The sequence below is a fragment of the Rattus norvegicus genome, chromosome 2 (assembly GCF_021556685.1).
Source record: "Rattus norvegicus strain SHRSP/BbbUtx chromosome 2, alternate assembly SHRSP_T2T, whole genome shotgun sequence".
In the NCBI taxonomy this organism is placed as follows: domain Eukaryota; kingdom Metazoa; phylum Chordata; class Mammalia; order Rodentia; family Muridae; genus Rattus; species Rattus norvegicus.
In genome coordinates, this window is record NC_141535.1 from 197,429,831 (window position 1) to 197,453,827 (window position 23,997).

Below are 23,997 nucleotides of genomic sequence, written 5' to 3' on the forward strand. Positions count from 1 at the left end.
GTCTCAAGAGACCACTTCCATGTTCACAGGGATCTTAAGAACAAAGAGCCAGACGTGGATGTGGTGGCAAACCCAGCAACTAGCCAGACTTCTGTCTGAGGCTTCTGGGAAGCATTATTTATCATCATCATCACCATCATCACATCAACATCATTTTATTTCTCTCTCCATTCTGTGACAAGACACCAGGCAGAAGCAACATAAGGAAAGACTGATCTCCACTCATGGCTTCAGTCCAACACCTAGGCACCTTGTCAGAACACATGACAGAGAAGTGCCTGCTATCTTGGCAAATTACCCCAAAGGTTTGCTACAGTCACTCACAGACAATAACTAGAGCTCATGCCCCAAAGGTTTTGCCATCTCCCGACATAGTGCTACCAGCTAGAGAGCCAGTGTTCAGACACACAAGCCTATGGGGAAAGTCCAAACTGTAACAGGTGAGGAGGATGTAGACAGTATTATTTCATCATTTGTGTGTTAGGGAGAACTGGGATAACCTGATTTAGAAAGAGGTTAATTCAGGGTGATGTGGGCTAGGGTGACTTGCAACAGAAAAGCCAGTTAAGAAAAACTAGAAAACCAAGAGGACTCCCAGGAAGAAGCCTTTACTCATACTACTTTTCTGATAATTGGCTTCTATAGTTCCTTTTGAAGAGACGTCTTCCTAGGGCGACAGGACCAGTTTTTACCTGTGAGCCCTTAAGAGAGATTCACAATAGTGGGAGCAACAAGGATGGGATACACTTTCATTTAGAGTACAGCTGATCAGAGCAAGCCTTCAGGTTTTGTTCTGTGTGAGTGTTCTCTCTGCACGTACTCTTGCATTCCAAGATTCTATTATACAGATCATTGTGAGCCACCACGTGATTACATATCTGATTTTGATGAGCCTCTGGATTTAGACCTTAGAGCTGGTGCTGAAATTAAAACTTGGAACTACTAGATTATTTTCTAGATTAAAAAGCAACCAACTGTGCTGGAGAGATGGCTCAGTGGTTAAGAGCACTGATTGCCCTTCCAGAGGTCCAGAGTTCAATTCCCAGCAACCACATGGTGGCTCACAACCATCTGTAATGAGATCTGATGCCCTCTTCTGGTGTGTCTGAAGAGCTACAATGTACTCATATAATTAAATCTAAAAAAAGAAAAAACTGGGGTTGGGGATTTGGCTCAGAGGTAGAGCGCTTGCCTAGCAACCGCAAGGCCCTGGGTTCGGTCCCCAGCTCCGAAAAAAAGAAAAGACCAACCAACTAACCAATCAAACAACCCATGGATTTTGGAGGCTGGGGCAGAATGCTGTGGCCTGAATGTACTCCTTTCAATTCATTAGTTGAAAATGATTCACCAATGTGATATTACAAATTATTACATCATTTGAATGGAATAGGGTAAGTGTTAGATCTTGATGGATTCTCATTGTGATGATGCCAGTCTTGGAAGCAGAGAACAGCCTGTCATCATTAGTCTGCTGACTACTTCATCCTGGACATCTCAGCCTCCATGTTGAGAGTACATTTCTGTCCTCTATAGAATGCCCAGTTTCACAAGTTGTTTGATGTGTGTGCATGTATGCAGGTTTACCTACATAAATACGTGTGCATCTGTTGGCCAGAGAATAATCCTAGGTGCAGAATTCTCCTCCTTCAAGACAGGGCAGCTCACTGGCCTGGGGCTCACCAATTAGGCTGCACTGCCTAGCTAGTGAGTGCCAGCAAGCCTCCTTGTCTGTCCCCCCGAGCTGGGACATATGTACAAGTATGTGCCAACACACCCCACAGTTTTTACTTGGGTTCTGGGAAGGAAATTTACGTCCTCATATTTACAAGGCAAGAACTTTTATCAGTTGAGACATCGCCGGCTCTTTTACAGCAGCAAGAATTCAGATCAACATCCATATGCACTAGTCAGCTGTCCATCACGATGGTGAATACCAAAATAATTAACTCATAAAGATAAAAATATTTTGGCTTATGGTGCTGAAGGCAGGTTTCAGTTCATGACTGACTGGCCACATTACTTTGGGTCTATGTCAGGCAGAACAGTAAGACAAAAATTCAAGGTGGAAACAAAACTGCTCACCTCACTGCTAGGACATAAAAACAACAGTGGGCGATGGCATACCATTCCTTTCAAGGTCACACTTCCAGTGACCTAAGCACCTCTCATTAGGTCCTATCTCCTAAAGGCTCCAGTGCCACTCAACAGTGACCTACACACAGATTGCAACTCGAGACATTAATGATAGTTGGGTGCACTGGTGTAATGCTATAGTCCCAGCTACTGGGAAGATTGAGTCAGGATGACTTGATCCAAGAAGTCTGAGGCCAGCTTACATAAGACAGACCTTGTCTTCAAATGGCTTATCTCAACCTAGGAAACAGTCTAATGAAGTTTTGCTATTTAACCAAAAAAAGACACAGGACTACCATTATGTCTTATCACTTTTAATTGACTTTAATGATTATTGCTCATCTGCAAGGATTAATATTGCATTCATTAAAAATCATTCAATACAAAATGAATATTTTCCTCCCAAGTTGGTCTCCAAATGTTCCCTCTGATGCCAGACATTTTCCAGTGTCCTTTGTTACATGGCTTGACAGAGACTAGCCCTTACCTATTATTCCTATGGACACAGTAATAGATAGGACCAGAGGGCAGATTAGAGGGCAGCAGGAACTTGGCCCCTTCCCTCCAGTAGAGCTGACCAGATGAATACACTGCTGTTAGCCAAGATAAGGCCCTACTGACTGTGGTGTTCTGATTGGATGGTTAAGTGCCTTAGGAAAGGGGTCTTCAAATGTTAGTATCTATAGAGAAGAAAGCATGATCACATTGGAAAGGAGCAGGAAGGGGCTGGGTACAGAGAAATGGGAGATGAAAGGGAAAAAAGTTTTGGCAAGATAATTGTTCCCTGCAAGGAAGGTGCAGGGTAAAAGCTTTCCTTTCTTGTATTTCTGTTTTTAATGCCTGTTTCTCTGATCAGTGAAAGAGAGAAGTAAACATTTCCAGTACCTATCATTAACACATAACCCATCTTTGAAGGATCACAAGCTAGAACACGCTGAGGACTTAAAATCCCGGATAATTATATACCTAAAGCTTGAGCTTGAAGCTCGTTTGACCATGCAGAGATGCTGGCAAGCGGGTGCGTGGCCTGGGAATAAGTCTCTCTGATTTTAGAGGGTCTCTTGGAATTCTCTTAGAGCATGAATCAGGATGTACTTTCTCCACCAAGTCTTTAAGATCTCAGTTTACAATTTTTATTTTCTATTTTTGTGGCAAGTGTCAATCAAAAGTGGCACCATGTCTATAAAACTAACAGCAGACAAGGTCTCCAGCTCTGAACAGATTATACAGTTATATTTGTTTCACCTTGGCCCAATTTGTCATTCTTTCTTCCATCTATGCAAACTTCCCTTCAAACAGTTTAGGTTGCAGAAGCACAGCTGCCCACAGGTTTGCTCTGAAAGGATAAACCCTAAGGACAGGGCTCAGTGTTTTATACTGAGTAATGGCTCAAGAAATCGGCCGTCAGCATAAGCTGCGTGAGGCAGAGCTGAGAAGTTTTGCTTATGGCTCCAGTTCACTGACACTATAAACTATGAGCTGGAAACATCAGAGTCTGAGGCTAGCATTTTTCTAGCCTCAACTCTTGACACTTTGCTTCAAAGGTTCAAAAGAGATATTGGTAACTAACCACCTGAGCTGTTCCTCAGGATTAACACTAAAATTTTTCCTTAATTAAAAGAAACAAAACAAATAAATGCTAAGGGACAAAATTCAACTTGATAGAATGCAGTTTAGTTAAAACTAGAACAATGAGAGAGACTGGTGGAAGGGCTGAACTACAAATCCGAGTGAGCCTACGGAGTTTAACAGCACACATCTCTGCAGACACGCCATCTTAGACAGGAAACGGCTTAGAGCGTCTGTCTACGGGAAGTTGACATGCACCACCTACGTCTAACCTACCTGGCTGGAGCCATCCTGGCTCCTCTGAAGAAGTAAAGAGCACTAATTCCAGCAGCTAGAACAGTCTCTTTTAAGGCAATTTAGACACTGTAGATTGTTCCACACAGAAGATGCCTTAGCATTTTCTGTTAATATGGTAACTAAATGCGATCAAAGTCCCCAGAAATGGTTAAAGAATTGACTTTCTGGGCTGCAGAATTAACCCCTTTTAGTGACTAAAGGTGAGAAACCTTTGACCTCAGTTTCACCTAAACAGCCATGGAGCAAGTTCCTGTGTGGTCTGCAAAACTCAAATGATGAGATGAGAAAAAAAAATGAAATTATAGAAAAAAAAATCAAAAGGAAAGTAATAAGAAGAAAATAAAAGTTATCTTAAAAAATACTCTATTAGAGTTGCGTGGTTCGTGTGGACTGGTCATTGTAATACGTCCATTAGTATCTGAAAAGAGAGAGATGGGCCTGTTAACGTACTTTCTGAGATCAACACAGCATCTTCCCAAGCTTCCTCCCAGCCCAAACTGGGGGCATTCCTGCGTGGGTTCCTCCTGAGGTGAGGCTCACCTTCTAAGACCTTAAGACACTTAGCTCCTTACATTTATTGGTGGATTCACATTTTCTCTGACTACCTTGCTAATTTGGTTTTCTGTAGAGGTGGGGACTGAACCTCACTATACTAGGCAAGCACTCAATCCTGAATAACCCAGTCATTGCCTGCTAACCTGCAGTGGTGGCCTTATACTCTTAGGTATCACACATGACACGTATCTTTACTGAAGAAACCTGGCTAGACTAGACTGGCTGGTCTAATATTGGGGAAGAACTTTTCATTGCTTTCTTCCAAGTTACCTGTAATAATTAGGTTTGAATGGCCCATTTTTGTTGAGTCCCAGATATTTTGCTTGGTCATCTGTCAGCTCTGTGAGGTGGGCATCAAAGGATGGCAGGTGCAAGCTGGCAACATACTCATCTGGGAAGAGAAGAGCAGTAAGGGCAGGAGGCTTCTTGTCAGACAGGCCGTTAGGGCACAGCCTCCCTCCTATTTTCATTTCTTAAAACTACTCAGGAAGAGCAGTGGAACAACCCTGAACGAATCCACAACTTGAAATATGTGTTTAATTAAGAAAGCTTTCCAAGCTGTATATATAGGAAATGATGTCTTTCAAGCACATATACTGGGCAAGCAGATGGTCATGCACCCGATTGGCGAATGGGTGCCTTGTACTTCCTCCTCAGAGTTTGGCGTCACTTGAGTAGGTACCATGTCACACACTACACCCAGCTTCCTGTGGCAGCCTCCTTAACTATATTAAACCATCATCAAATCATGAACCATAAAGATGAATCTAACACACTTAAAAGAGCCTCCTGTCACTGACATTTATTTAAGACAGGCTCCCTATAGCCACATATTTAGACTGATAAGATTTCTAAGGCACATATTAAGTATCGTTCCCTAACTTTTATGAATATGATTTCTTTTTTTTTTTTTGGTTCTTTTTTTCGGAGCTGGGGACCGAACCCAGGGCCTTGCGCTTCCTAGGTAAGTGCTCTACCACTGAGCTAAATCCCCAGCCCCCTGAATATGATTTCTTAAAACAACAACAGCAACAACAAACACTACACAGTAGAGACATAATTCAGCAGCTGTTCTTTTAGAAGACCTGGGTTTGATTTCCAGGACCCGTATGTCAGCTTAAACCATCTATAAATCCAGTTCCAGGTATTTGATACCCTCTTCTGGCTTTGACAGGCAACAGGCATGCCTGTGGTCACATATACATGTAGCCAAAACACCCATACACATAAAAAATATACAACAACAACAACAACAACAACAACAGAATATCCAAAAGCAATATAAAATAAGTTAAGAAAAATTTATGTGTATGCATGTTTTCCTGTATGTATATATTTGGACCACATCTGTGCCTGCTGCTCATTGAACCCAGAAGAAGGCACTGAGTCTCTTACCCAGCACAAAATAGTTGTGAGACATTAAATGGGTGCTGGGACCTGAGCCTGGGTCTTCTGCAAAAGTAGCAAGTGTTCTTAACCACTAGCATCTCCCCAATATGCAAGTTTTTTAAGTGTAAAGTCAGACATGTAGGCTGGCTGTAAGTATGGGGCGGGCGGGTGTCAGTATAGAGAAAAGCAAAGGACAAGACAGAGTTTATGCCACATGAGCAAAGTGTAAGTGGTCATGAGGCGCATAGGTTGGGTTAGAGGAGGTTTGCCAATCAAGACAACAGATGGATAATACGCCTTGTTTCTGTTTCTCTCACTTTGGTCTAAGCTATAGTTAGTTGCCCTGGGAAGCCTGGTGAGCTTTGGAAGGGTACTTGAGAACAAGAACATCATCCGTATTTAGCTTGGATTCTTACTACAATCCTGTAAACTACACAGTACTATTCTTACCTTACTTCTCACAAAAATGGAGGCTCACATCGCTAATAGAATGTCCCCTGAGGCCAGGCACTAGGAGAACAATCAGAACCCTGACTCGACAGCTAGTGCTCTAGGGAAGCCATTTTATAAAACCATGCAGCCAACTGCGGTCAGCGCTAGCTTCAGCTTTCACTCACCCATTTTCTTAGGAAGCAAGTACACATCCTGTTTGTAGCGTCCTTCTGGTGCATTATAAAGTTCTATCAGTGCCAAAGCCTAAGGTGGGACAGAGGGCAGGAGAACAAAGCACTTCTTAGACAAGGACATAAAATAAAACTAGGTTTAAAAGCACTTTAGGGGGGTTGGGGACTTAGCTCAGTGGTAGAGCACTCGCCTAGCAAACGCAAGGCCCTGGGTTCGGTCCCCAGCTCCGAAAAAAAGAAAAAAGAAAAAAAAAAAAAAAAGCACTTTAGGATAAGCATGACAGTGATTGGTCTGCCCTGAGATAAAGGCTGGCTGATATGAGAAAAAGTGATGTTTCTGTTTAGTTTCTAACAAAAGAACAAACTAAATATAACTAGGCTGGAACACTATAATTTCAGCTGAGCAGCGATTCAGACACAATCACAAATACCTCCTCAAAGGAAAACTGTGACCTTCAACAACTTAAGGCATGGAACGGGTAATAGGTCAGTAAGAACATTTAGGACACTCATCAGGGCCCTTATCTGTCCATGTCCGCAGCTCCCATTTCAGTGGAGGAAAACCAGCCATCTTGCCACATACCTGTGTTGTAGCCGTGATGGAAAGGACAAAGGTAGGAACTGTGGAGCAGCTCAAATTGAGTAAACGACCCTGGGAAGAGGAAAGACAGGATGAGCCGCTCGCTGCCTTTTCCTAGGTTCTAATGGCACCAACGTCAAGCAGACAGGGAATACTCTACACCTCTCTGCACTCCACTCAGATCAGGGCTCTGGGCTTTACCCTCTTTACAAATAAGTAAATTGGCTGAGGGCTGGAAACACCACATGTACTTAGCAAAAAGGAGTTTTCTTGGTGTGCTTCTCTTTTAGGGGACAGACAATTAGGAAAATACATCTTTTTTTTTTTTTTTAAAGATTTATTTATTTATTTATTATATATAAGTACACTGTAGCTGTCTTCAGATACACCAGAAGAGGGCATCGGATCTCTTTACAGATGGTTGTGAGCCACCATGTGGTTGCTGGGAATTGAACTCATGACCTCTGGAAGAGCAGTCGGGTGCTCTTAACTGATGAGCCATCTCTCCAGCCCAGGAAAATACATCTTTATCCCAAGACAGAACTCACTGGAACACAGACCTAGTGTTTCCACAGCTCCCCTGCCCTTCTTCTGTGCCCTAGCATAGAGGCCTGCAGTCGGAGGTGTGCGTTACCTCTGCTAGAAGGACGACCCGCTTGCCATCAGGCCAGATGACATGGTCCACCTGAGAACGTACGCGCTCCCATGTTAGCTCTGGAGTGCGGAGGCTGGTCTGGAAGGAAGAACAGACAGCTGGTTGTGGCTTGAGTGAAATAAATGCAGAGGAAGGCCTAACTGTAATGGAGAGAAACCTTACCACATCAATTTCTGTGTTGGAATGGCCCATATTACATACAATGCAACTATTTTTCATTCGGTCCAAGTGCTCCCGGGTCACTACATTCTTATTTCCTAAAAGTAAAGAAGAGTGGCTGAAGAAGGAGAAGCTGGGCAACAAGAATGCCAACTGTTTCCAGCTGGAGCCTGGGAGGTGTCTGCTAACCACTAAGGAGCTTGTGCACATTTTGAGAGAGATGTGCACACAAAATGCTTGAGCTCAATTATTTGGCTTTAAGACCAAGTAATCTGAAAAAAATCGCCATGGTAAAAAAGCGCCTTTGGAAAATGCTAAAAGTTCTGAGAACTCACTCTGACACTTCACACTGAGCACAGGTCTTACCTTCTGGGTCACTTTTGAGATTTAGCCTGAGAGTTAGCACTGCTCTCCATGCACCAAGGCACCGATACTCACCTGTGCAAGTTATTACAACGTCCACCTGCCGGATGACTTCATTCAGCTTCACCACCCGGAACCCATCCATGCTGGAAGAAAAGACAGCAACACAATAAAGCAAAGCACACGTGTGTCTCATGTTGACAAAATGTTCTGAAATGGCCACAAAATTAGACAACAAAATCCCCTTCTGAAGTAAAAGCCAATGTTCCATCCCAGCAATGGCAAATGATGAGCTACAGGGAGCTACAGACTGGCTGCTGTGGAGCCCCAGAGTCTACACAGGAGAAAATGCCAAGAGGCCCCATAAAAGGCTTAGAGTGAAGGGAACAAAGCATCTTACTCTCTTTCCCTGGGAGATTTCTACGAAAACAGTGAAGTAAATGAATCACCAGCTTGCAGAAATACAAAACACGAACAGCAAACCTGACAGTGTTACAGCACCCCACCCTTACCAGGCCTGCAGAGCACAGATGGGGTCAATTTCTGTGATGTAGACAATTGCTCCAAGGGCCTTGAGAGCAGCACAGCAGCCCTTTCCTACCTGCAGAATATAGGAAAGCCCAAGTTGCCAGGTCTAGTAAGACATGATCACCAGGGCAGACAAGCTTTTGAGGAGATAGGAATTAGTCTTCTTTAAATCAGTCATCATCCAGTGAACATTCCAACCCCAGCTGGAGCAGAAAGAAACCCAATCTAGGCTGTAAACCTCAATTAGAGATAATTTAGCAGACAAGTCACAGCAAGAGTTGGGCAAATATGAAAATAAGACCAAACAAGAACAACTGATTTACTCCATAAAAACCTGGTAAAACTCTCTTCCAATGTGTCTACTCAATACCCAGCAGCCCAAGAACTTCAGTGAACCACTGCTGAAGACGATGAAACTTCCTAGGACCTAGTCCACTTTAGAGACATTCAACTATAATGCCACTTCGGTTTCTCCATTATAATGCAAGTCATAAGATGGGGATAAAAATGCTACTTATCCGCTTGAATTTTATTTCATAAAAGGTTATAAGTGGGAGACAGTAATGTTGACATTAATCAATAAGATAAAGTGCTAAAATATGGAAGTTCAATACACTCTGCCTTTAATTCATGAATATGAAAAGAAGGACTTCTGCCACTATTTTCAAGCACAGTATGGAAAACCATGTGTCAGTGTTTGTAGATTGTCTCCTTCCTCCAGTGTTTCTCTAAAGCCCTTCTAATAAGAATAGACAGAGACACGGGGGCCCAACTATTTACCTCACCATAGCCACACACCACCACCTGTTTCCCACCAAACATCACATCTGTGGTCCTCTTCAGGCTGTGGAAACAGACAAGGACTCATCTCAAACATCATTTACAACTTGGTCCCTTTGTACCAAACTCAAGTGTAGGGCAACGCCCAGGAGAAATTCATTTGAAAGCTGGCTGAGATCAGTGTGAAGTGGGCCCCTTTAGTTACATGTAAAGGTGGGAGACTACAGGGGCAAGCTACAGGTATCAGACTAACATGTCAAACAAATACCACCAATCCCTGCAAGTCTGAATGTATACATTTCAACATACCCATCCAAAATGGATTCTCGGCAGCAGTACAAGTTATCAAACTTCTGTTTGGTAACAGAATCATTGACATTCATGGCTGGAACACAGAGCTTCCCAGCTTTGGAGAGCTGATACAGCCTAAAAGGGAGAAGAAGCCACAAAACAAACACACAACCAGTTAGTGACAAACAGTAAACAGCAGTCTGCTTCTGTCTCTTCAAGTCATGCTGCCCTCCTTATTCTTATTTATGCCCAGAAATTCTTTGGAAACACGACTATTTTCTTGTCATCTCTCCTCAACTCATTTCCTTCTACCTTTATCCTTTACTTTTGGGGAAGAAAAGTAAAAAATTTTCAGTTGAAGTAATTTACTGCTCTTCCACAAATGGAACATTATAACCTTAGGCCAGCATTGTTCTAACTTTCAGTACTCCTGTTTACTTCAGGTCAACAAAGATGACAAGTGTTTTGATGTGATTCACTGTGTCTGTGAGAGCAATCACGTACACTGTGCCCCGGTAGAGCAGTGCTCCTAGATACCATTTAGTTATTTCCACCAAGCCAAGAGTATATCTCCAGTTTTACTTTTTGTTGCATCACATATAGCTTTTTTTTTTTTAAAAAATACTTTTCCTTCCATATTTAAAATATAAAAATTATAATACAACATTGAGCACAAGTTTTACAAGACACACTCCTCCCTACGCCCCTACTCCCAAATAATTGTTAATTACTCAGTGGAGTAAATGGGAGAGATAAAAGCATGTGAATTAGAATTTGAAAAACTTCCTTCAAAATTCCTTCTATGGTCATTTTGATTTTGCAAAAGTAAAAACTCAGTTTTATCTAATGAAGACACTCCCACTTAGTTATTTAAAGTCTGAAACACAGCCCTAAAGTCTAGGAGAGACCAGAAGAATTTGATGAGGCAAGGACACAAGGGGCAGCTACTCCAGAATCTGTTACCTGTGAACACCAGTCACGCTCTCTTCCACAATGCCTCGGATCTTCTTAAACACGTTTGGATACTTCTTATAAACCCAGTGGGTTAAGTCTCCCCCATCATCCAGGATCTACAGAACAGCCAGAAGACTTCTATGGGCATTCAGGCTGCTAGAGCTAGGGGGAACTTTGAGCCCATTTTCTACACTAGTGAGAGAGCCCTGGATATTTTGGAAGAGCACGTCTTAACGCTCAGCAGAATAGGCTTAGACAGTGGAAATATAGTTAAATCTGTTGGTGTAAAGTGATTAAGAGAATTCCTCAATGAGTTCTAGGCTACAACGGAAAGTTCTCTTTTGAGACTGGATCTTGCTTGTTGCTCAGGCTACTCTAAAATTCCTGAGCTCGAGGATTCCTGCTTCAGCCTCTCAAATGCTGGGAATACAGGCAAGCGCCATGCTCAGCTACAGTAAATAAGTGTTACAAATCATGGGCTCATTTTCAGTCTAGCTGACATATACAGCTCCTTTGAATGCAAAAGGAGAAGTGGAGCAGGAAGGAAAGAAATAAGACTCCTACTCCAAAGAGGGACCAACCACATCATTTCCTTCTGTTTATTCTGCTGTGTTTGAGCCCTGTGTCCACCTCAGCTTACCCTTCCCCCACCTTTCTATTCACTTCGCAGAGCTTTTTTCCATTTCCTTCCTTCCTTCCTTCCTTCCTTTCTTTCTCTTTGGTGCTGGAGATTGAACGCAGGGACTTGTGCATCTTAGATCCATACCGAGTAGGTATTGTGTTATGAACACTTTAGCAATATAGTCAGTAAATAAGACCAAACACACAAAAATATATTTAGGGAACCATGCTTTAAAGGAGAAAAGGAAATAAATCCATAGTAAAAAATATGGGGTGGACATGAATGATTACCATGTTAGCCTGCCACCCATCCATGTTGACACAGCGGTCAATGCACCACCAGAAATCATCTTCTGACTCGCCCTTCCAAGCAAACACTGCAACTCCTATGGAGACAGAAATAAATTAGTTAATGCTGCTTCTGATGTGCACATCAATACCAGCTCTGAGATCCACATGAAGAATGAAAGGGAAAAGAAAAATTCAGAGAGGGAAAACTTAAAAAGTCAAAATGGTACTTTTTAGTTCAGAAATTACTCTACTTAAGAAATTAAGAGATTTCTGTTTTAAAAATATTTTGGAGTCATAAAATATTATTGTCTTTAGGTCAATTTTACTCTTTATACTGCATCTTAAGGAGGCAAAGTGAAGTGTGCAAAACAAAGCTGCTTCAAGAGCACTGAACAGCAACAGATGCCTCAGAATAATTTAAATATGCAATTCTAGGAAAATGAAGTAAAACCATGTGGCCTATGAATGAATGATGCAGTCACCTGTCAGTGATATGAGAAATTACTTCTGAAAATGTAATGTTTTGGTTATAAAAAATGTGTACCTACTAAGGTTTGTTTTACCAACGCAATGTATAAAGAAAAGTTTGTCAATTTTTTAAAAAAAAATTTCTTAAATCTTCTACAACAAACAATTATTAGAAAATCCTAGAAGGTGGAAGGTCCTCAGACCGACTTCAAGGTGATGTATATTTGAACATTTTGACAATAAAAATTAATTTTAATTAAAACTTATATAGCACATATGTTTTAGTATACTACAAAACACCAAATAAACCATTAACCATCAATATAAAAGAGACCACTCACAGTGTTCTGTCAAAGTTGGTAAAACTTTTGGGGAGAAGAGACCGCTGAGCTCACATTTACTATTCCTCCTTCATCCACTCAACACTAGAATCGAGTATTTCCTTAGGTGCTGTTTGATTTTGTTTCTGTTTTAAAGTGTACCTTGGCTTTAGTAGAACTTTTCCTGTTCTCTTCACCCCCCGCCATGACAATAGGGATCAAATTCACTGCTGCGCTGCATACCAGGGAAATACTTCAGCACTAAGCTTGATATTCAGGCTCTGTTGTTTTAAGACTGCCCAAATTTATAGTATATATATATGTATGTGTGTGTGTGTGTGTGTGTGTGTGTGTGTGTGTGTATATATGGTATAATGACAATTTTGTTGTAAAGTTGGTAAAATGGAACTTACCAGCCTCAGCCAGTGCTGCAGCTACCTCATTCTGAGTTGAATAGATGTTGCAGGCAGACCAGCGGCACTGAGCCCCCAGGGCACAAAGTGTCTCAATCAATACCTATGGATGTACAGAAAGATGTGTGAGGAAAAGTGGGGCTACTCAGGACCAAGGGACAAATATTACAAGAGGACAGTATCTGTAACATCAGAGCTGACCCTGCACTGGAGAAGTACATAAAGGTACAAGTCTATTGTGTGGCAGTTACTTAACTATGCCTGTAAGACATGTTCCTACAAGTCTCAAACGTTTTTATAACAATCATTTTACATCCTCCTAAGTCAGCTAGGTAGGAAGGAAAGGCATGTTGGTTCTATCTGTCTATGGTTTTTCAAGACAGGGTTTCTCTATGTAGCCCTGGCTATACTTGAACTCACTCTGTAGACCAGGTTGGAACTCACTGAGATCCGTTTGCTTCTTTGCCACCACCACCTGGGATGGCATATTTATTTTTAATAAAACATTTTTTTCTTCCCCTTATATCAGAAGTCCCTCTGTTTTCTTCCAAAAAACTCACCGCTGTCTGGGCTGTGATGTGTGTACAGCCCACTATTTTAGCACCAGCCAAAGGCTTCTCTCCCTGAGCACGTTTCCTGAGTGAAATCAGAGCAGACATGTCTGTGGAAGAACAGAGGATCTGAGCCAGGTCCACACTACCAACACCATTCGCTCCTGCCCAGCCACAAGTAGGGTCAGGTCTGCTGACCCATGGTGAGATGGGGTAGAACATGCCAAATGCATTTCCCTCATGACTACAAGTTTCACCAATGAAGTAACTGGAAGTTATGGTGTAAGCACAGGCCGGTCTTGCTTCTGCTTTATATATACAGAATATATGAGCAGAGAATGAATTAAAGTTTCAAAACTTGTTGAAGTGGACAGAGTTCCGTATGTCTTTATCAGATCAGGAGGAATGACAGTGAAAGATGTTTCTATTTTTCTGTTATCTTACCTGAGCCTGTCAAGCTTGGAGTATGAAACACACCTTCAACATGAAAAAAAAAAAAAAAAAAAACAAAAAAACCCCAAAAGACAGAAGAGCAGAGACCCTGGACTAGTAGAGGAAGAGAGAAACTAAGAAGCAGTTGCCTGTCAGTCACCTGTACTCCATTCCTGGGGACGGTGTCTAGGACTTAATGAGACCCCAGGCTATTACAACCTGAGGTTAGAAACCTATCACATCAGCTGCTTCTGGAAAACTTGGGTCTCTGGTATTGGCAGCTACAAAAATATCCCACACTACTAATTACTATGTTATGATCCAACACTTGCTGACTATGCACTGTAGACCTGTGAGTATGATGTCATGATGAGAACAGAAACCACTCTGTAATTACCATATACTGGGAGCAGGGAATAAAAAAAGAAAAGAAAACATACACAGAAATCCTATCAGTTTCCATATAGAGTTTATCCAGAGTGTGAGAACCTTCCCAGGACACTTAATTGCCCAGGCCTTGGTAAGCAGTGCAAAGGGTGCTCTGGCCCTCCGCTCTTCCCTCCTTTACCTTGCTCTGCAATCTCAATCTCCCGGCGTCCAAACTCTGCCTGCTTGATGTTCTTCACACAGAAATTGCTGCTGCCCTTTGAGTTGGTTTGCTGCTTCTCTCGGGGGGAAACCTCATCATCAGAGCTATCTGTATAGGATGCAGCTAGAGACAGCAAAGAAACAGGGAGAGGAAAACCTCATTGGCCCAACTCCATTGAGTGCAGTCCCCATGAGACTGTTATTTAAGTGAAGCTAACACTTTTAATTGCAGGTCGCTTTTACGTCATCAGTCCTCGGTTCTGCTCCTCCAGGCTCTAACAGCTGGTGTGAGTGAAACTATTTCTCAGCACCAAAGTAAGCTCTTTCACTCACCCTAATGATACTTTGCCACCAGTGTGTGTGACAGAGAACTATGGAGCCTAATACTGTCCCACCCGTGGTGACCCTCCATAATAGTTACTTGGCTCCTCTGGACTGTAACCAGACTCTGTAAGAATGGAGTAACAGTGATAAGGAATGCCACTTCTATAGATCACTGGTTCTCAATGTATACATCTATCAGAATGATCTGCTTGTTAAAGTACAGATTGCTAGGTCCCTGGCCAAAGTTCACATTTGGCAGGCCTCAGGAGGTATCCAAGGTGGCATTTTCAACAAGTTCCCAGGTACTGCTTCTGAGAACCACTAATATGGATAAAAACAATTCCTAAGGGATTTTATACCAGGTTGTGCTCAAAGAATACAGAAAAGGACAGAAAACAAGCAGATCTTTCTCACAGCTATGGGGAAAAAAAATCAGTCAAGACGATAAATCTGAGATAAAAACTTCACATAAAATTTAAGTCCATTCTTCAGATGGACATGCAATGGGATCTATAGTCACTAGTTACTTTTCCAGTCTCTTTTTCCTCTCTGAACTGGATATTCCCTGGTCACTGCACTAGGTTCTCTTATTGACTCCCACAGATATGTCTGCCCAAGGACAGAGTGCAATTAACACAAACACTAGGAAAGGTCATCTTCTCCACTCTATCCATTCAGCTCTATTCTAGGCTTATACATTTTAATGGGTTTCTATAAGATGGCCATGGGGACCTTTGAGAACTTCACTTCCTCCATCTGTTCTCCTTCCAGAACTCAATCTTCCCATATGAAACTCCCCTTTCTGTTTACCTCTAAGTGCTCTGCTCCTCTCACACTAATCTAGCTGTCACTTCCGATATCTCTTCATTTTTGATAGGCATCCTGTTTGGGATTGTTTCTTGCATGCTTCAGCCCCACAGAATCCATACAACCATTTATTTCAGCCTACCCTGCATACCTACGTCTGTTCTTGTTTGCCACCCTGCCTGTATTGGCTGGGTTATCAGTGTTACAGAGAAGAGATACAATTTTATTTGATATTTTTTTTAACATTCTTTAAACCTCACAACCAGCCCTATAGGTTAATAAAACAATATAAACAATACTGGTAAGAAACAATGAAGGGCTTTTCATACAAATCCTCATTAACGTTAATAGCGATCTGGACTCTTAATCTTTTAACTATTTCTTTTGTTGAATGATGAAGGAGTTATATTAGATGCTTCTAAATGTTTTCTTCTGTTCGTTTTCTATGATTCAGAAGCTTTTGTGAATGTATGTCTATGCATATGGAAGTCAACCTCAGTTCACCTCAGGTGCCATAGGGTCCCTCACTGGGAACTGGCGCTCACTCATTAGGCTAGGACAGGCAGCTGGCCAGTCAGTCAACCTCGAAATCTGCTTGTCTTCCCAGTACTGGGATTACAAGAATGTATCGCCCTACCAAGCTTTTTATGTGGATTGAACTCAGGTCCTATGCACTGAGTCACCCCGGCCTCTAAACGGCCTTTCCAGTTATTTTCTAATACCTTCTCTGTGGCTGAGAAAGGCACAATTCAACCCAGAACAAAGACTTGACTTAGTACAGATGGCTAAGACAGGAGGGTAGGAAAACAGCTGGAGTCACATTACAATACTTTATACCTTCTCCTTCCAGAAATTAACAAGAAAAGACATGTCAACATGAAGAGTAATCTTGTAAATAAAAGGAGATAAAAATACAGATTTTGTTGTCATAATTCAAGCTGTCTTAGCAACAAAAGAAAAACACAGGTGGAAAGGTATATTTTATACAAATAACTTATGTTTAAAAGTACATTTCTTTTTAAATGCCAGTTCTGAAAACAAAATTAGCACTGATTCTCCCCCCTTGCAAATGTGATATAGGAACGTCCCGGTACCAGTAACTAGGCAACGGTCACAGACCACACAGAAAACAGCCTGGGAAAGAAAATCTCAACGAAAGCTTCCTCAGCTCTAAGTCTTGTTGGGAATGGTCTTCACATTCTAAGTATTAGTGGAGAGCACCAGTGAGTCAGAAGGGACAGAGGGCACAGGGCAGTCACACCTACCTGAACTGTAGCTGTCTGTGGAGGACTGTGAGATGGAGCGAGACAAGGATCTCCGGCCAGTCTTAGTAGGGAATTTGGTGAACTCTTGCATGTCATCCGCAAACTGGATTTGCTGTAAGAGAGAGGTCAAAGCTGAAACCTTAGTACCGGGGATTGTAGGATCTAATTTATCACGTTCATGTGCACGTGCATGCACCAAGGCACACACAGTCAGACGGCAAACTGTGGGGACAGAACAGAAGCTCTCAGCCTTGAAGACAGGCAGCTTCACCCTCAGAGCCTTCTTACAGGCCCAAAACATTTCATTTTCCGAGGCCATACACCAACTTTCCAAAATCCAGCACTACTGTGTGGTTCTTACTATGGTGGTAACTCTCATTAGAAGGGTGGGGAGAGGCTGCTTTCTGAACTCTTAAGCTACTGTCCCTTTCCAGTTATTTCAGGAAGACCTAGGCTGCAGAGGGAAGGAAGAGAGTAATTCTCAAAGGCCATTTACTATCTTAGTAACTATCCAATTTTATTAAATTTTCTTCATTTCATTTAAGTTTCTCCATTCCCCTTTATATAACTTTTTACAACTTTACACACTAACACTAAACTCTTTATCCTTTCACTCAATTCTATCAGAAAACAGATATAATCTCATAATCTGGTGTTGTATTCTCTTCTAGTATATGCTCTTGTAGCATATTCTCCTGAATTTGGCAGAGGCCTTGCTTTTGAATAGAATATCTAGCAATGTCAAAACACTTTACAGTCCAGCTATGCCATCTGTAGTTTATAAAACCAATGTAGTGTCCCTAGAGTTTTGTAGTGCCAGTAAAGATTTAAAATATCAGAGTGTACGGATGAAAGAGAAGTTTTAAAAGAAGAGAAAATAATGACAAGTTTTAAAGGTCTTTGTAGGTAGAATAAATCAGAACTAGATATTTGCAGAATACTTTTTTTATTTTTAAGTTCAAGGTCTTTTAAGAGACCCAGGCTGGCTCAGAATTCACACTTCTCCTGTATCAGTCCATTAGCTTGAGTGTTGGGGCTAAATGTATGTGCCACTAATCTACACCTCAGTGCTTGGACCACTGGCTTTATTAAATTGAAAATAGTTTGCAACCATTATTATTTATAAACAAAGTAATATGTGAAAATATGGAATTATATGGTTTAAACCGTGGTACTGAATCTTCCTACATTTTTGACCCTATAATATAGTTCCTCATTTGTGGTGACCTCCAAGCATGAAATTATGTTATGTAAGTAATTTTGGAGACACAAGTTTGACAAATGGGTCTCAATGCACAGGTTGAGAACCACTGGCTTAAACCTTTCCTTTTGAATGCTCACATAAATCTGATGACCCCCCCCCCTTTTTTTTTTCGGAGCTGGGGACTGAACCCAGGGCCTTGCGCTTCCTAGGCAAGCGCTCTACCACTGAGCTAAATCCCCAACCCCTTGATGACCCCTTTTTATACTATTTGAGATAAAACCCACATTCCTGAAATTTTGTATAAACTGAAAATCCGGATTCAGATTCAGAACTCTGAAAAGGTTCCTATGGAGAAACTATTAAATGATGTTGGTAGCAAATAGTTATCTCTGGAACTGTACACTATCATAGGTGAAAAGTTTTTCTGTGCAATACAAATGGCACAAGCATCAACACTTTCAAGCTAAAAAGAGTAAACCAGGAACTGGAGCAAGAGTTCAGTGGTTAAAAGCACTGGATGCTTTTTCAGAGGACCTGGATTCTATCCAAAGCACCCACATGGCAGATCGCAACTGTCTGTGACTGCAGCCTAAGATGACCCGACTCCTGGCATTTGAAGGTACTGAACTGAACTCATGTTGTGCACATGCATGCAGACAGGAAAGGCATACACAAAATGATACATTTTTAAAAGTAAACTCTGCATTAGCTAAAGCCGCACAATCTTTCTCTTCTGGGGTAGCACTGCAGTCTAAGAACCAGTTTTAGTCTTTAGCTTTGGTGTAGGCAGTTAGTATGAACAAACGAAAACCAGAACTGGTAGGACTCTACAGTCATAGAGTAGCAAACCAGGGGACACTGGTTTGCCTTTTGAAATTTTAACTAGCATGGTTCCCACTAAGAATGAATGCAGAGGACAGAATCAAACAGCAGACCAGAGACAGAAATCTGGGTGTTTAGAACTCATCTTGGTTCACCATCTAACTGTGCAAGCTTTTTCTTCAGGCAACTCTGACACAGAAATGGAGAGTCTGTTTTATTAAGTCTGAAAATAGATACTGAAGGCATAAAGAACTACATATCCCCATAGCAAGTCAGGCCTCACACATACAGGAAGATATTTAATAAACATCTCAGAATAAGTGATCCTTTAAAACTCCTTTCCTGTCAATATTATGTCAAACTTCAAGATAAGTGACCATCACCAATCAAGCTGGGTCACATATATCACTTCAGAATTTGATTAACAAATAGCTTCAGGAAGCCCAAGACATTTGTTTTACTTTAAGTATTAAAACTCTAAGTACCTTAAATTCAAATTCATAACTGCTTTTCAAAAAGAAAAACAAGCAAAAAAATTAAATCCTTCTAAATAGGATTTCCAATTACATGTTCACTCCTTCTTCAGTCAGCAGGATGTAAATCAAGAAGAGATGACCAAAGTAATGAATTTCAACCTAATATGCAATTACTTTGGCAGAAAAGAAAGTATGGTCAAGAGCCCACTGTGGCCTTAACAGCTTCCAGAGCAGCACTTCCTCCGCCAGGCTAGGCTCCCTGCTGCTGGCACAGGCAGCCTGTTCCCAAGTGCTCCCTTCTTCTGGCTGTTAAGATTTCCTCTCCTCTCCATCTTTTTTTTTTTTCCCAAAAGGTTCTGGGCATGATTCCAGATACCACCCACGTTGTGGTGAGGTGGGGGAAGGAACTTCAGTAACACTTGCAGATTTTTAGATAAAAAACAGAGAAGCAGTTGTAGCAAGCTAGAAATATTTCTTCGGCAACCTGAGATTAATAGGCATAACCTCTCCTTGTATTAATAAAGCTTATCAGCGGTCTAAAGCTTAGCAAAATCTTTCCCATCTAAAAATAGTAGTGTATGGCAAGTAGCTTACTACTCTGTGCAGTGCTCCTAACACCCATCTCTCAGATAATGGGTATCATCTGTTCACATTTCAAGTAGGCAGTGTTAACTCAAGTGATGGCACAGCGGGTAGCTGTCTGTAAGGTGGTACAGCAGCACACAGATGCTTGATGTCCTTGTCCTCTCTGCTACCCTGACTACAAGCTGCAGAGACTTGTCTCACAGCAGCTGCTACAGAGTGCAGTGGTCTGCCAGATTCTTCCAGGACTCTAACTCTACAGGATCTTTCTAGCTAGCAGCTATTTCTCCCTTGGTGGAAGGAATCTTTGCATGCTGTTCACCTTTATGCTGTAAATAAGGATACCACTGCCAAAACCAACTTCTAGTTTCTAGTGAAACCAGATCTAATAGCAGCTTTGTTTGGGTTAAACTCAGAGTAGTTAAGTGGAAAAAATATGGTAATTTGGATAAAAGAAAACCCAAAACAATTGCAAAAGCATGGTTTGTATTATTTCTTATTGTTATGATTTCCTCCGATTTCCTCCAACCATAAGGTTTTCACTGGAGTGCTTTGCATCAGGTAGTAAGCTCAGGGAAGAAAGGAGGAAAAGTAGACAAAATTTCCAAAGTATCACTCATCTCCACTCTCAGACTAACAGCATATCTGAGAAAGGACAGGCAACATCAACCATTCTCCTATGAGCACATCCAAACAGATGTCTACTTGCTGCATCTTCAGGCCAGTATACAGCAGTATAGTACTTATCAGTATAGTGTGCTATTTAAGTAAACAGCAGTATAGTACTTATCAGTATTGTGTGCTATTTTAAAGCACAACTTATGATGGTTAGACTGACTTCTCTGTAACACTGAGGCTCACTAAGAAAAGCTTAACCTAATAATTTGGGTTCATTATGGTGGGTATAGGGAGTGATCTATAAGATGGTATAGTACTTACTAAGACAAAGACAACACAGACAACCCAAAAAAGTTATAAACTTCAAAAGAAAAATAATTATAATTACTTGTTTAATTGATCTTACTCATTTTTACTACCCAAAGTTGAGTTTCCTTCTGAAAATGTACGGTCTACACACTCAGAAGTAAATACCCTAGCTGCCCTCCCTCCTTCCCACACCTAATTCAAAATTCCCTTCTCTCTCTTCAATTACAGGAAATTAAAAGCTACCAGAACACTACTATGACCCTATGGTTAATTGACACTGAGCTACCAGAGCACTACTATGACCCTATGGTTAAGTGACACTGATCAGGACCATAGACTACGGTTTATTATATTGTTCTAGTCAATGTTGTAGTATATTCTTTAGTCAACACATTCGCTTGGCACTAAGTACCCACTTCATCCTACGGAAGATGCTGGAAGAAATAAGGCTCTCTAAAATCTGGGTATGTGCTCTGGCTCCCCATATAGTAGTAACAGATGGCTTTGCCATGAACTTTCACTACTCCACTAGGAACATGCTGGCTACTATAACCACACACACAAACATGGAAGTCTACTTGTTGTATCTTTAAAATCTAAATTTCAGGCCATTTTAATGTGCTATTTTAAAGCAGCTTTTCAAATAGTTAAGTAGATATGATGTCTTTCATCTGTGCCTTATCCAGATATTGTTTAATGTGGGTCCTCTAAAAATTAGGTTAGGTCAGACAACTTATTAACTTTGTTATTTCACATACCTATCTAATAGCCTTTAATTTCCTCAGGAAGGTTTTCTCCTAAGGGTGAAGAACTAGACTCAAAGGTAAACAGCAAGCACTAGGAAAACAAATCATTAAGAAAGCATACCTTAGACGCACATGGAAGACTAGCCTTTCTAACTACTGCGACTATCTGACGGCCCAGGATCACTCTTCTCGTTTTCTGAGGTATTTAAAAACATATATATTCTGTCCCATTGCTTTTCTAGCATACTGTACACAGAATTTTGCAGTTTAGAAATTATGGGTAGCATATTTCTTAGGTAACAGCACTGAGCCAAAAAGACTATCAGAAACTAGACAATTTAACAACAACAATTACTAAGATGTATATTAAAACGCTAAGGCTCCTCCATCTTTTCTAACCCTTCTTCATACATCTTCCAGCTGATCATTTCCTTAAGACTCTACCACCAGCCAATGCCTTCTCAGAGCATAGACAAGAAGTCGGAACAGTCAGGCACCCCTCCCCAGTGTAGCATCTTTTTTTGATTCTTAGCAGAGACCAGTCTGACTCCCATTTTTAAATATATCCAAAAAAAACCCCAATAAACATCAAACAATATTGTGAAATAAGAAATACCCAAGTTTACTATTTTTCACTTCAGTTAGATAAAATGTTTCCTAAAGGAAGGCTGGAGAGATGGCTCAGTGGTTAAGAGCACTGGGTACTCTTCCAGAGGTCCTGAGATCAATTCTTAGCATCCTTATGGTGACTTACAACCATCTGTAATGGAATCTGATTCCCTTTTCTAGTGTGCAAGAAAACAGGACATTTATATACATAAAATGGGAGGGTCCTTTTCTTTCTAATAACTTGCCCTCAAACATATACATCAGAGAATACGAATTGAAAAAGGATCATTTTTGAGCTACAGAAGCAAACTAGGTACCTTCAGCTTCTTTCATTTTCTGGTACAGAAACGTTTTCTGAGACCTAGCTGGTTTTGGCTGTTCCCTGTCTTCCTTCTGTCTCAAGTTTCTTAAGTTCTCAGTCTCCCCAGATGGGGCCTGAGTTTCCAGGAGGGAGTGGGTGGGCAGACTGACTAATCACAACACACACATCCTTCCTCCACTGTACCCTTTTGTATGTCACCAATAACACACACTACTAGAATCTAATTCCACAGACAAATTATGCCTTTCAAAATGAGACTCAATGTGATACTGTGTCAAGGCAGGTTACTGTGAAGAATGAGGCACTCTCAGGCCCATATAGCTGAGTTACTGAAACCATGAGACAACACTTGAAAGCTTCCCAAAGCAAAAGTGCTTTTTTATCACCAGCCTCTACACGTTTTCTTCAAGAGATAACTTCACTGGTCTCTACTGTCTCCCTAAGACCTGCAGTCAACCAAGCAGTTGCCAACCAAAGGTAAAAATAGCAAGTTAGTGACTTTTTATTCTGTGCTTTGAAGGAGGTGTTGAAGTAGCACAGAGGTGTCCTTCCTAATCTTCTAAAAAACACAATTTACAACATAATGTAAAACACATTCAGACCAACTTTCCATGTCTTCTTAGCCTAACTGCCTTACCCTCATACCATGCTAGCCTACCCTCTCCTAACATGCAACTACTGGCAGCTCTAGATTTTAAGAGAAAACTAGCACTAGTGACTGCAGACTCCTGTTCCATAGAACATATCCTTACTTTAGTACCACTCACCCAGCACCACTACTGGGGCTTTCATCTCCCCAAACTTATCGTTCTTAACACAGGGAAAAAAAAACTTCAAAAGATATATATATATATATATATCTGTCTCTGTGTGTGTGTGCATACTTTCATATAATAGAGGCAAAAAAGGGTACAAACATGAAAATTCTAATAAATTCTTTGGAATTCATCTAGAATAAAGAATTAAGATACTCTCCTACCAAATCTCAATGGCATTATAAAATTTAAGAATAGGTTGGGTGTAGAGGTGCACGTCTTTAATCTCAGCACTTGGGAGACAGAGGCGGATAAATCTCTGTGGGTTTGGGACCTGTCTGGTGTACATAGCAGGTTCCACAAGAGCCAGAGCTATATAGTGAGACTGTGTCTCAACAAAACAAAAACAAAAACAAAAACAAAACAAAAAAAAAACCCCAACAAAACAAAACAAAAAGACTAATCACTTTTCACATTTGAAAACATTTTTTTTCTCACTACTGTGAATGATGCCCGGCATGCGTATGCCATAGAGTACAGTGGACATCAAAGAAACACACTGAGCTGTTTTACTGTTGTGATGTTTGTTTGTGTGTCT

The 23,997-nt window shown here is 41.2% G+C and overlaps 1 protein-coding gene across 3 annotated transcripts in view; it reads right to left on the reverse strand.

The window, feature by feature from the left end:
* Positions 1-2,431: 2,431 nt before the first annotated feature.
* The window catches only part of Ahcyl1 (adenosylhomocysteinase-like 1), a 34,618-nt gene continuing 13,052 nt past the window's right edge, over positions 2,432-23,997 (reverse strand). For 2 of the 3 annotated variants that reach the window (NM_001437918.1, NM_001437919.1), the window contains 16 exon segments: positions 2,432-4,417; positions 4,825-4,945; positions 6,561-6,639; positions 7,150-7,218; positions 7,781-7,879; positions 7,964-8,058; positions 8,399-8,469; positions 8,836-8,924; positions 9,632-9,695; positions 9,941-10,057; positions 10,886-10,992; positions 11,789-11,883; positions 12,990-13,092; positions 13,550-13,650; positions 14,541-14,684; positions 16,957-17,068. In NM_001437918.1, coding sequence (NP_001424847.1) covers positions 4,411-4,417; positions 4,825-4,945; positions 6,561-6,639; positions 7,150-7,218; positions 7,781-7,879; positions 7,964-8,058; positions 8,399-8,469; positions 8,836-8,924; positions 9,632-9,695; positions 9,941-10,057; positions 10,886-10,992; positions 11,789-11,883; positions 12,990-13,092; positions 13,550-13,650; positions 14,541-14,684; positions 16,957-17,068 — 1,473 coding nt within the window. In that variant the 3' untranslated portion in view covers positions 2,432-4,410. 3 annotated transcript variants of the gene reach the window in all.